Below are 12,557 nucleotides of genomic sequence, written 5' to 3' on the forward strand. Positions count from 1 at the left end.
TTACATCCTGTTGACAAGCAATGCAAATGAAATTCAAGATCAGATTATAAAATGACAGGGAGGTTAAAGAGATGTCTTAGATCAGTGATTCAGCAGTAATAAGTGATCAATAATGTTTTGAATCCAACAAATAAGCCTGACAACATCCATATTCATCTTGAAGATAATGTAGAGGGAGAAAACAGCTCAAAACTGAGTGGCTTCAGGTTTTCCTAGATGTTGGTTTCTCAGGAAGGCAGCTTTGTCATGCTCCCCAGGACACAGACTCTCACCCCTCCCCCTGCAAACGTTTCTCTCATCTGTGAGTAAGAGATGCACGGGGGAAAAAAAAAAGTAGGCCAACATCAGAGACGTAGTCAAGAAAGATTACTCCTGAGTATGCTCTGCTTCTGCAGAGACTCAGCCCAGCGTTCCATACCATCTCCTGCCTTGGCCTGGAGGCTGGAGAGAGGGGCCAGGACTGATCACAGATAACAGGAGAGTCTGCAAAATGGCACTGGGCACTGTGTGTTAACTGATATCGATGATGATCAAAAGCAAAGCCTTGTGAATGTCAGCATGCTTTTTACACTAAGGCAGAGGAGTATCCATGTTTTATAATTATTTTGGAATGTTTGGGAAAAATATTCTAAAGGCATGTAGAGTGCTAGCTCTCCCAATGGAGGCAGCAGAGTGGAATGGCTGAGAGAGTCACATGGACCAGCTCTGTGATCTCAGGTAAATTATTCACCTTCCCTGAGCCTCTGTGTCCTAATCTTTAAAGTGGGGTTAATGATGGTGCCTCCCATAAAGGGCTGATATTAGGTTTAAATGAGGTGTTGTCTGTAAAGCACTTATCATTGGGCCTGGCACATGCTAAGAGATCAAGAAACGATAGCTGTTATTGTTGTTATTATCCATAATGATAAGCATTATTAGTAATAACAGTACTAAGCATTATTATTAACAATAATATTTAGTGTTATTAGTAGAGATTCAGAAACTCCTAGGCTGACATATCAGGTCACTTATTCGTAGCCATTCCAAGGTATCTCGCACTTCCTCAGACCTGCTATTTTAAGCATTTCTGAAAATGAAGGCTTTTAGCTCACACAGGGTCCCAGAGAGATGCTGGGAGTAATTACAGGGGAAAGAGGCTGACTCTTATGGCCTCAGCACCTTGCCGGGCTCGTGGGTAGGCATCAGTGGGGCCCACCACTGCCCAGAGCATCTGATGAGTGCTTCCAGAGCCTGTCTGTCTCCTTGCAGCCCAATATCCCAGTCCTGGCAACCGGAGGAAGAGTTCAGGGCTCAATTCTGCATTCCAGCTTCTTGCAAAAACAAGTAGATGACAACATTTGGCATTGCAGCAACAGGAGACGTAAATTAGTTTGGGAAGGGGAGGAAAAGAAGGCAGGTGTCCAGGAGCGGGGAAAGGAAGACAGTGGAGGAGAGGAGAAGAATAACAAGCTTCCGGATGGAACGTGGGGCCGAGTCCAGGCTGAGGATGATGTTTGGTGGCAAGGGGTGGTGACGTGACACAGCGCCAGCAGCCCAGTTATTGGCAAGCTAGGACATGGCCAGGAGAAACAATGAGCCAGTTAGCTGTCCAAGCTGCTGTGTTCAAGGATAAGCTGACCCTGCAGGACAGACTGGAGAAGCCGCATCCTTCTGAGGCACGCCCTTAAAGCCTTTGCTTTGGAAATAAAAACACAATCGCTTTGGGAGATGGCCAGTTCTTGCGTATATCATATAGTTAAATAGGGAACATCTGTGGGTCCCAAGATTTGCTGTTCGATGAGAAAACAAGCCAGAGTCTATAAAAGCAGTGGGATTTGGAACTAAAAGAGAGAAAGGCTTTTGTTTTTATTTAGTTTAGTTTGTTTGTTTCCTGTTGTTTGCTTGGAACCCCAGAACTAGGAAAAGCATGGAATGTCCCCAAAGGTAGCCCGACATGAGGCCATCTAGCCGAGCAAAGAGTGAGAAAAGAGACAGGCCTTGCTGCGCAGCGCCTGACAACATGGGAGAGAGGCCCGAGGCCCCGCACGGATAATCGAGAGTTGAGGAAACTCTGCCTTATGCCCTGCCTTGAACTGTCCTAAGGATTGTTTAGAATGGCCTCCTCTGGAGAGGTGAAGAGGGAGTCTTATCATTAAAACCCAGCATTTTAAGATGGCATTATTTTCTAGACATTTGGGGCGACTTTAGCATTGGAAATGACCCACCTCTGAGCTAGTCTGGGGGGACAGAGACATGCCGTTTACAAATAGAACTTTTCAAATACCACTCATAAAGTCAGAGGAACTTCAGTAATATTTTTGAGGGTTTTCCCTTGAAAGCGTGGTTAACGCTGCCTTGAAAACTAAATCAATCACCCATGGCAAGATTTTTATGGCAAAGAAATTGATTTTACTCAGGAACTGTTGTGTCAAAAAAATTCTTGCCAGCTGGTCCCTTCTTGTCATGAATGTGTATGTGTTTGCAAAAACATGAGTCTCTTCTCTGGCTTCCTACTGCTTCTGCATATCAGTTAGCTCATGCCCAGGCATTTATGGAGCTCCTTTTGTATGCACGTCTTCCTGATCAGCACTATGGGAAGCCGCAGTCCCAACCTATATGAAGCTTATGCCCTAATTGGTTGGAAATTGGTCCTTTCCCAGGAGCTCTTTGAAAGCTGGTGCGTGGCAGAGGGTTTTCAGAAGCTTGTGTCACTCTGTGGTCACTCTGGTATGATGAGACTGACATAAGCACAGATTATATCAGTATTCTTTCACATAAGTGAACACGAAAATGTACTGAATCCTGTAAACTGGAAACGTCCAGAGATAAGTCTTGTTTAGGCATCACTAGATCCAGGATGCCAGTGCTGTTGTCGAGGCCTAGACTCTCCTTGTGGAGGGCAAGACGGCTGCAGGCAGCCCAAGGCTCCTGACGTCCCAGCTTAGCGACCCTGGAGGACAGAGGACCTGAGAAGATGGTTGTTAAAAAGCTCCCAGGGAAGATTCTTATTGGCTCAGCCTGGAATACGTTTCTATCTCTGACCCAATCACTAGAGCCATGGTGCCGGAGCACTCTAGTCAGGCCAGGTCCCATGACCCATGGCCATGCCAACAGGGGTCAGTCCCACCATATCTCATCTCCTGTTATCGGAAGAAAGAGGGAGGGAGAAGTGAGAGGTGGCCATCAGGGCTGATTTATTTCTAGCTGGGCAAGTGGGCCAAGAAGGTGCGGTCCAAGGAGAACTAGACTCTGCAAGTGGGGGCAAGGGCCAGGGATGCGGATCCCTACACAGGTGGTGAGAAAGAGCCAGACAGCAGGCCCTCCTTCATACCTTCCCTGTGGGCTGCACTCATTGCTCTTACAGCGTTGCGATGGCTTCTTTCCATCTGTGTGCCTGTGCTGGAGAGGAAGAACATTTCCTCTACTCTCTAGGTCCTTCTGGCTGAGCTATGAATTAAATTGACATGAGACAGAATAACAGGAGAAAATTAAACCAAGCCTATACCTATACCTGGGAGAGACCCAGGAAAACTGAGTAACTCGCCAAAATGGCAGAGGTTCTCATCTTAAATACCATCTTCAGCTACAAAGGAGGATGTTGGGGGTGGTTTGGGGCTTCAAAGGGGAGGAAGGCAATTCACATGGAAATGGAAAAGCAAATGTTTGGTAGATAGAACTGTGGCAAGAGTGGGCTTAGCAAGGACCCTCCCGGTCTACTAGATGCCCACAGTTATCTGTGGTGATGGCCTGTCCTGGGAACAGGCCTTTATTTTAAATTTCTTTTAGGCAGTTAGAGAGAAGGTCAAAGTTTCTTTCAGAGTCTTTTGTTCTTGAGAATACTCAAGGTAAGGCAAAGAGACACATTTTGGAGTGGCCAATTCTGATCCCCCACACCTGTACCTCGCGCTAGACCCTGAGGAGCAGACCATAGAAAGTCATTACAGGTGCCAACTTTGGAGTCAGACCAACTAAAAGCTGAATCCTGTCTCTGCCACTTCCTAGCTGTGCAACCTGGGGTAAGTCGCTCAACCCTTCTGAGCCTCCAGCCCTTATCTGTCAAGTGGGCATTATAATAGTACCTACTTTAAAGGTTTAAATTAGATAATGTAGGGCCGGCTCCATGGCCAAGTGGTTACGTTCACGCGCTCCACTGCAGCAGCCCAGGGTTCGGATCCTGGGCATGGACATGGCACTGCTCATCAGGCCACATTGAGGCGGCGTCCCACATCCCACAACTAGAAGGACCTGCAACTAAAATATACAACTGTGTACGGGGGGGTTTGGGGAGATGAAGCAGAAAAAAAAAAAAAAAGATTGTCAACCGTTGTTAGCCCAGGTGCCAATCTTTAAAAAAAAAAAAAATTAGATAATGTAAGGCAGTGACTTTGGACAGTATTCAGCAAATGGAAAGTGCTCCATAAATGCTAGCCGCAGTTGGTAAAGCAGGGACCATGTCTCATTCAGCTTTGTGTTGTTGACAAAAATAATCCATACCCAATCTATAAATGAAAATTGAGCTGAGTTTATTCTGAGCCAGATCTGAGGACTGGCTTAGCCTGGGGCCTTTCTTCCCTAAGGAAGGAAGGGCACCAAAGAAGTGGGGGTGTACAGAGTGGTTATATACCCTCAAAGAGCATGTAGCACGTATGATTGAAATGTCCCTTTTACAATAGTCACAAGATTGCTCTGTCAGCACAGAAATTGATGGACATAGAAATTGATGGACATAGAAATTGATGGACATAGAAATTGATGGACATAGCAGGTAGTAGGTCTGCTGTCTCAGTGGACATAGCAGGTCTGTTGTCTCAAGCTGGGTGGTCACAGGGTGGGCGCAGCAATCAATTCCTAGCCTAGGGAGAGATGCTTATCCTTAAGGAAATGCCAGTATGGGGGAAGTTGCATCTTTATCTTAAGGCCATTTGTTCTTGTCTGTGGGATATAGGAAATGCATAAAGCAGATATACGATGCATGCACAATGGGCCATGTTAGGCCCTTTTTGAAAAACAAGGTCAGGCCTAATTAGGTTTATGCCAAATGGCTTCCTCATAGACTCCAATATCCTATTGCTTGCCATTTGTTTATCAGTGTCTTTAGTGCCTAGTTGAGGCTGGTATCTAGTAGGTATTCAATAAGTGCTTGTGTAAATTGAATCAAAGCTAGGTGAGGAATTGGCCACAGGGGTACAAAAGGAAGTAGTGCAGGCAGGAGGATGGGTTCAGGAGGTGCTAGGAATCCACGCAGGTAGTGGTGTCGGGGTCCTTGGAGGAGCCAGGAGCTTTGGTCTCAGGAACCAGATTCTTCAGCAGCTCTCAAACATTGGGATACGAGAAGGATGCTTGTTGAAAAAGGTTCCATTCAGCAGGTCTGGGATTGCCGTCCTTGATGAGCGCCAGGGGCTTCAGACAACCACCCCCTAAGTGACCCACTGGTTTCTGGGTCATAAACTCACATGCCTCCATGGGCCAGACAGGTGACGTGGACGGGCGGTGCTGGGCACTGTGGCCAGCCGGAGACCACAAAATCCATCCGAAGGGGCTGCCATATTCTAAGTGAGGGTTCAGTGTTGCCAGATCTTCTGGTTTTTCAAGAGAAGCTGGAAAATCAGGACTTGTAAGGGGAATTTCCTGATTTTTAAATCCTGAGAAATGAGTCAGATTTTCTGCAAACACTGAATGGCCAAATAAAACACGTCTGCAGGCCAGAGAAGCGGCCACTTGGAGCCTTTGTCTAGGGCAGTGGTTCTCACCCGGGGCAATTTCGTCCCCTAGGGAACAGTTGGCCAAATCTGGAGATAATTTTTGTTGTCACAACTTGGGGTGGAGCGGGGAATGCTGGCTACTGGCATCTAGTGGTCAGAGGCCAGAGATGCTGCTAACCATCCTATAATGCCCAGGATGGCCCCCCCACCTCAAAGAGTTATCTGGCCCTAAGGGGAGTTATCTGGCCTTAGCTATGGGCAGAAGAAAGAGGCAGGGCCAGAGACACCTGCCACCTGGTTTTACAGACTTACTTGGGTCAGAGAGTCAGGGTTCTGCCCTTTCAATCTGAGCAACCACAGTGGCGGCCATGGCTGAGCCCTCCTTGGCCCAGTGTAATCATTTCCACAGTACCCACACTTGCTGTGCATGAAGCGATGACCTCTGCAGGCATGAAAGTCATGCGAGAAATGCGGACAGTGAGTGCTAATACACTGCCACTTGGGTCCCCAAGGGCTGGGTGTGATAGTCTGCTAGAGATTCTCAGGGTTTTGGCCTCCTGATCCTGGTGGAATGTTTGGTTTGGGTTCCTCATTCAGTAGTTTCTGGAACTGTAGTTGAGAATATTTCCCTTCCCAACCATCCCCAACCATAAAAAAAAAAGTAAAATGCCTTGGAGTCCTGTGCAGTTCAGTCATTTTTGCTGAGCACTCACGCTGTGGCCAGCCCCGTGCTTGGTGCTGAGGGGAGGATGAGCAGGGCCTCGGGCAGGTTCCATCTGGTGGCTTCCAGCCCCGCCCCATCCAGTCCACCCTCCACACACCAGCGTCTTCATCTCTCGGAAGCACAGTTCTGATCGTCACTCTCTCCTGCTCAAAAACCTTCAGTGGCTCCCCATTCTGCTCTGAAGGAAGCCTGCGTTCCATCAGCCTCTGTGATCTGGACCAAGCTCCATTTTAAGCTTATCTTCCGCTATCCTTTGCTGAGCTTCTCTCTTTGCAAACCAGACTTTTCTCTGTTCCCAGTCTCCATGCCTTTGCTTGGGCTGTGCCCCTTGCCTAGAATGCTGTCTCTGGCCATTCATGCAGGTGAGATGGCTCTGGCTCTCCCTCCATCCTCTTCATCACTTCATCCCATATCACTCCATCTTCCACCCTTTTATACTCTTTCTGCCTTGGGGTTATATGTGTTCTTGACCATCAATGCTGTCAAACTGGGAGATTCTTAAGGGAAAAGTTAGTAAAAAATTCAACTTTGTATTCCCTTTTCTGGGCAACTTCCTGGCCTTGTCTCTGGCATCCAGTGGGTGTCGATTCAGCCTGTACTACTGTCTCTCAAGCTTGTCATCTGTGTCTGGCATGGGGCCAGGTGCTGCCATATGTGTTATCTCTTTTCATCCTCACAGGGACTCCATGACACTCCTGACATCATCCTACTTTTACAGATAAAGAAAGTAAAGCTTAGAGGAACTGTCACTTCATTTATTCATAGAGTCATTCAACAAACGTATTTAACGAGCACCCACTATGTGACAGGCTCTACGGCGCTGCAAGGACGTAAGAGTGGGGAAGCGAGATTTTGCAGATCGGGAAAGCTGGGAAGGAGACTTGAGGTGTCTGAATTTAGCATTCAGCAGAAGGATTAGGGAGCGTTCTTGGGACCCGCACCTTGGGAGGGAAGGGGAGGGAGCAGCGTGGAGTCAAGCCTTACTGGCAGTCTTAGCCAGCCCTGTGGGGAGTTGTAAAGATGGAGGGACCCTTCAGAGCTGTCCAAATTGAGACTGGAAGGGCAGGCCTCTGTACCCCACACAGACCCGTCTTTGGAAGGGATGTCACCTGTCCTCTGAGGCCATCCCTGAAGGGTGCTCTTGGCTGGGGGCTGTCTGCTGCCAGCCCTGCCAGCGGCTGGGGGATCTGAGCGTCACCACCCCAGAGAAAGCCTCTTTGTGCTCCTGGGGTTTTCATTCAAGTAAGGAACAAAGGATAAATGAATAGACGAGTAAACAAGCAAGATCATTACACTTCCCTTTCCAAGCGCAGAGAAAGACAGAAACAGGTGCTCATTTTGCACATGAGGAAGCTGAGGTACCCAGGAGTTAATGGCTGAAAGCCCCACCTCTAAACCTGGTGTCTGTGCCTCCAAATTCAGCCCTCTCTCCTGTCTAACCAGGCCTGTGCTAGTTGCATAGAGCCTGAAAGTCCAGCTAAAGAGCTGGGTCTTGATCCTGCAGGCATTGGGCGGGGGGGCTTTGGGGGAACACAGTGAAAGACATTTGTAGGAAATTACACTGGCCCTGGCCTGCAGAATCAGAGTCAAAAGTCGGGGACTTTGTTAAGGGGCAGCTTTAGGAGTTTGGGTCCTGCAATGATGACGTGCTTGCTCTGGGACTGGTGGTGGGAAATGGGTCCCTTAGGATGCTTTTGGCTGCAAGTAACAGAAAACTCCAACTCAAAGTGCCTTAACCAACAAAGCCACAGAAGTGGAAGTTCATTAGGAGGCAGGCTCTGGGTTCAGTTCAACCAGTTTCTCAGGAGGTCATGAAGGAGCCAGGTTTCTTGCTCTCCCACCCAAGGCTGCTTCCTCTTCTGGTCCTAAGATGCCTTCTCGTAGCAACTGGGGCTCCATGCTTTTTTGCCAGCACTTGGTAGCCAAACTAAAACCTTCCCCTCAACCATCTAAGTCCTTCTCTTCTGTCTAGTTAAGTCACCTACTCACCCCTGGACCAACAACACATACCAGAATCCACCGTCTCAAGTGGGGATGAAGTCAGCTTCCCTGAAGAACTCAGCTGGGTGGATGCACACAGCGCCAAGTTCACGGCTCCATTCGGAAGCAGGACGGGCGAGAAGGAGGCTGGGGAGGGAATCAGCATTGCCTGCTACAGGGAACCAAGGAGGGGGCAGTTTGAAGGCAGGACGCAGTGACAGATTGGATTGAGGAGGGGTTAAAAAAAGTGTCAAAAATAACTCCAAGATTTCCAATTGCCATGCCTGGGAAGATGTTATCCCATTGACCAAACTCAAGGCGATGGGGAAGGTTCTGGAGTTTGCTTTTGGATAATTTGAGTCTGACATGATGAGGGGACATCCAGACCTTATTGTTCTGCAACAGCTGAGGATACACATCTTTGAGCTTTGGCTCAAGCTCGTGCAGGACAGAACCCAGGAGAGAGGACCGTGGAGATGGTGACGTGGCTGCGGGTCACCGAGAAGTGGCAGCTGAAGTCAGGAGGGTGTGGGGAGCTGGCTGGGCAGGGCTGTGAAGGCAGGGCTGGCGGGAGTTTTGGAGGCAGGACTTTCCCCAGAAGAGCTGCTTCTAGGAATTTATCTGACAGGGGTCCCTGCCCGTGTGCCCAGTGACTGGGGACAAGGATGTTCACCACATCATTGTTTGAAATGTTAAGAGACTAAATGCCCATCACTATGGAGCTGGTTAATTATGATACTTCTGGTATATGGAACCTCAAAGCAGCTGTTAAAAAGGAGGGATGCAGGGCCGGCCCCGTGGCCGAGTGGTTAAGTTCGCGCGCTCCGCTTTGGCGGCCCAGGGTTTTGCCAGGTCGGATCGCGGGTGCGGATCTGGCACCGCTCATCGAGCCATGCTGAAGTGGTGTCCCATATAGCAGAACTAGGAGGACCTGCAACAACTATGTACTGGGGGCTTTGGGGAGAAGAAGGGGGAAAAAAATGGGAGGATGCAAGAGCTACGTGGGCTGTAAAGGAAAAACCTCTCAGATATGTTGTTAGGTGGAAAAAAGCAAGGGGCAAAGGTGTGTATAGAATACTCCCATTTGTGTTAAAAAAGAACACGCACCATCCAGATGTATGCTCGTATATCCATAGACTCTTTCTGGAAGGTATCAGAAGAAACGTAAAATAGCAGTTGCCTCTGGGCCGGGTTCTGGGAGCCTGGGAGACTTACTCTACTTTTTCCCTTGCTGGCTGTTCGACTTCCTTTAACGATGCGCATTTATTACCCATCAGAAAAGTTAGATCATCAAAGTAAACACATAAGGAATTGGGGTCTTGGGTGTCAGAGATGCTGGTGAGACTGATGACCGAGAGGAGGCCACAGGAGGGTGTCAGAGACTCTGGAGTCGGCTGTGGGGCAAACATCAGGGGGAGGGGCCACAGGGGAAACTGAGGCACAGACTCACTGCTCACTCCTGAGAACCAGGGAGGACAGAAGGAGGTGGGGGATAGCTGGTTGGTTCCTCCAGCACCACTGCAGATGCACGGGAGGCTACGGAAGGCTCCCCGTGAAGTCTGCACAGAAAGTTCTGCTCAGGCTCTGCTGAGCTTTTGGGTTGGGTCCCCTTCCTTTAGCCGCCAGAGCTGGAGGTAGGTCTACGCAGACCTCTGGAATTGCCCTGGAGCTTTTGCTATCTGTTCAGAGATGGCAGGCCGGGGCTCCCTTCAGACAGTGATTCTTGGCAATTCCAGGCCCCAAACCTGGGAGAAAGGCTGTGGGCTGAGGAGGAGGAGCTGAGGAAGGCATCATGCCTGGTACTGAGACTTCCTGAGCTATTGCTGAGTCCGGGGGCTCCTGACCCGCATGGGGGGCAGGACGAAAGCTGGTCTCTGCCTGTCAGCCGCTGGTCATGCTTGAGGCTGAGGGAGCTGAAAGGGAGGGTGGGATGACTAAGTTCTCAGGGTGCAGACATCAGGGCTCCGATTTTCAATACAGAAACTTCACGTGATGGTCCGGGCAAACAGGGAGACTATTTACCAAAATAATAATAATAATAATAATAACACATAAAGTAATGGAGAATCCTAGACTCTTCAGGCTGGGTGGAACCTGGAGATAATTCGTTCCTTGTTTTCTCAATTGCATCCCTCAATATCCTAAACATGTAAGCCACCTTGTGGGTGAGCGTTGAGGTCAGCGACACTGGACATGACAAGCCGCCTTACAAGTCCATGCCCGTGAGGGTGCAAGAGCTGATGAGAAGTCTTGCAGTGAGAAAGCCTGTCTGCCTTTGTTCAGCCAGCTTTTCCCAAACGCATTTGGTCACAGAAACCTCTGCCTCTTTTTTAGCGTAGCGCACAGCAGTGACCCCCAGACCATTTTGGGAAGTGATGCGTTAGTTTAAGCTTTTTATTTTATAGATGTGTGAACTAAGGCTCAAGGCATGTGACCAGTCAGCTTGATCTCCTGCCTCGTGCTCCAGGGGCCGCCTGTGAACCTGTACTGCTCACCATGAATTGAGATGCAAGATCATCATTTCTCAAAATGTGGTCTGTGGAACCCCACTCTCATGAGATGTTCATGAGTACTGACCTAGGGACACATACTCTGGTCACATCAGCTTAGGACCCACAGAATTAAAGAAAGATGAGCAAGTTGATTGGCTGTGGGGCTTCTCAGAGTCTTTACTCTGGTGATGTCTGTGAATCACCCATGTAGGAAGCTGATGTTAGGGTTCCCCAACTTACATGGCCAGGGGGTTCCCTTTGCAAGGAGCCGCTCTCTGTGAGTGCATTTCATAGACATGAGTTGAGGAATTCAAGTCTAGATCCCTGAGGTGTATGTTGATTTCTACACCCCTTCCCCACCCAGAGTATTGCTGCCCTTTCTGTGTTGAAAGGAAATTGGTCATTGCAACTGGCGACCTTCTCCCCCTCTGACATTTGTTCTTCCATATTCCAGAGCAAGGAGATTGGCCTGCAGATGCATGAGGAGCTCCTGAAGGTCACCAATGAGCTCTACACGGTAAGTCCTGCTCAGACTCTGCTGCTGTTTGGGGTCGGGTCCCCTTCCTCAGTGCCCAGGGCCGGACAAAGGCTCGTCAGAGATCTGGGATGAGCCTGGGCGTTTTTGCTGTTTTGTGCCTGAGTGACGAGGTCATCACGGTCGGATGGAATGACTTGCAATTACTGCTTCCGGTTCTGTCCCTCTGGGAGGGGGCCCTGGGCATGTTTAGTTTGTATAAGTTCATGAGAGATTCAGATGCCTGCCAGCTGTGGGAATGTGTTAGCTACAAAGCAGAAGACACAAAATCGAGGTCGGGTAGGGGGATGGGAGGGTGGAGTCAGGTGGGACAGGCTGAAGTTGACGCCCGTCCTCACTGACTGTGGGACCCCGGACAGGCATGTAGCTCGTCTGGGTCTTAGTATTCTCATCTGCAAGATGGACCACGTTCTGAGGACTATGTGAAGTCATGGGGGTGAGCATGCCTTGTCATCTCTGAGGAGTAATTTCAGAACATTACAATTTGGCCCAGAACTGATCTTGCTACCTATGTGGAGGCGGGATCTAACCGGACTTGGGAAGGGGGTTAGAATCCAAGAAGGCGAGTGAGCCGGGACACAAGCACACCAGGTTACGAGGCAGGAATTCACTGACTGTGCTTCAGGAGCCTTTGGCTTCCTTGGGGGAAAATGTGGGGAGTCCCAGCGAGCCTGGGGGAGCAGAGCTGGGCAGCCCCAGCAGAGAGAGCTCCAGGCCCTTCACCCCTAAGACAGTCAGAGTAGAGTAAAGCCATTATGTTTGAAATAAGTGGGGGTTCCTAATAGTCCTCATTTAAAAGGGGGGTTCTCTGCTAAAATTGTATTTGAAAATCTCTGGTATGACGGGAAAGAAGAGCAGGCTGTGAGACGGCCCCTCTCTTCGGTATTACTATCTTTCCACATTCATGTCCTGTGTGGCCAGCAGACAGTGGACTCCTCAGGGGCCAAGAGCCTTTGCCCAAGAGCCTGGACCTCAGGTCAGAAGCCTGCCTCAGACTCCAGCCAGCTACGGAGCTTTGGGCAAGGTATTTGCCTTTCTGGGCCTCAGTCTCCCAATCAGTAAAATGGGGGTGAGAGTTCCTAGAAGTGAATTGATGAAAGTTGAAACTCACATTTCTATGATTCCAAGTTGAGGAGCAAAACGTG

At 49.2% G+C, this 12,557-nt stretch overlaps 1 protein-coding gene across 12 annotated transcripts in view; it reads left to right on the forward strand.

Moving 5' to 3' along the window:
* The window catches only part of SRGAP3 (SLIT-ROBO Rho GTPase activating protein 3), a 246,090-nt gene that overhangs the window by 142,669 nt on the left and 90,864 nt on the right, over positions 1-12,557 (forward strand). For all 12 annotated transcript variants that reach the window (XR_011496353.1, XR_011496354.1, XR_011496355.1 and 9 more), the window contains exon 4: positions 11,332-11,394. Coding sequence is in view for 9 of the 12 variants with exons in the window: in XM_070492686.1 (XP_070348787.1) it covers positions 11,332-11,394 (63 nt within the window). In the remaining 3 variants the exon portion in view is untranslated. The remainder of the gene's footprint in view (positions 1-11,331; positions 11,395-12,557) is intronic.

This window comes from Equus asinus, chromosome 21, assembly GCF_041296235.1.
Source record: "Equus asinus isolate D_3611 breed Donkey chromosome 21, EquAss-T2T_v2, whole genome shotgun sequence".
NCBI lineage: Eukaryota > Metazoa > Chordata > Mammalia > Perissodactyla > Equidae > Equus > Equus asinus.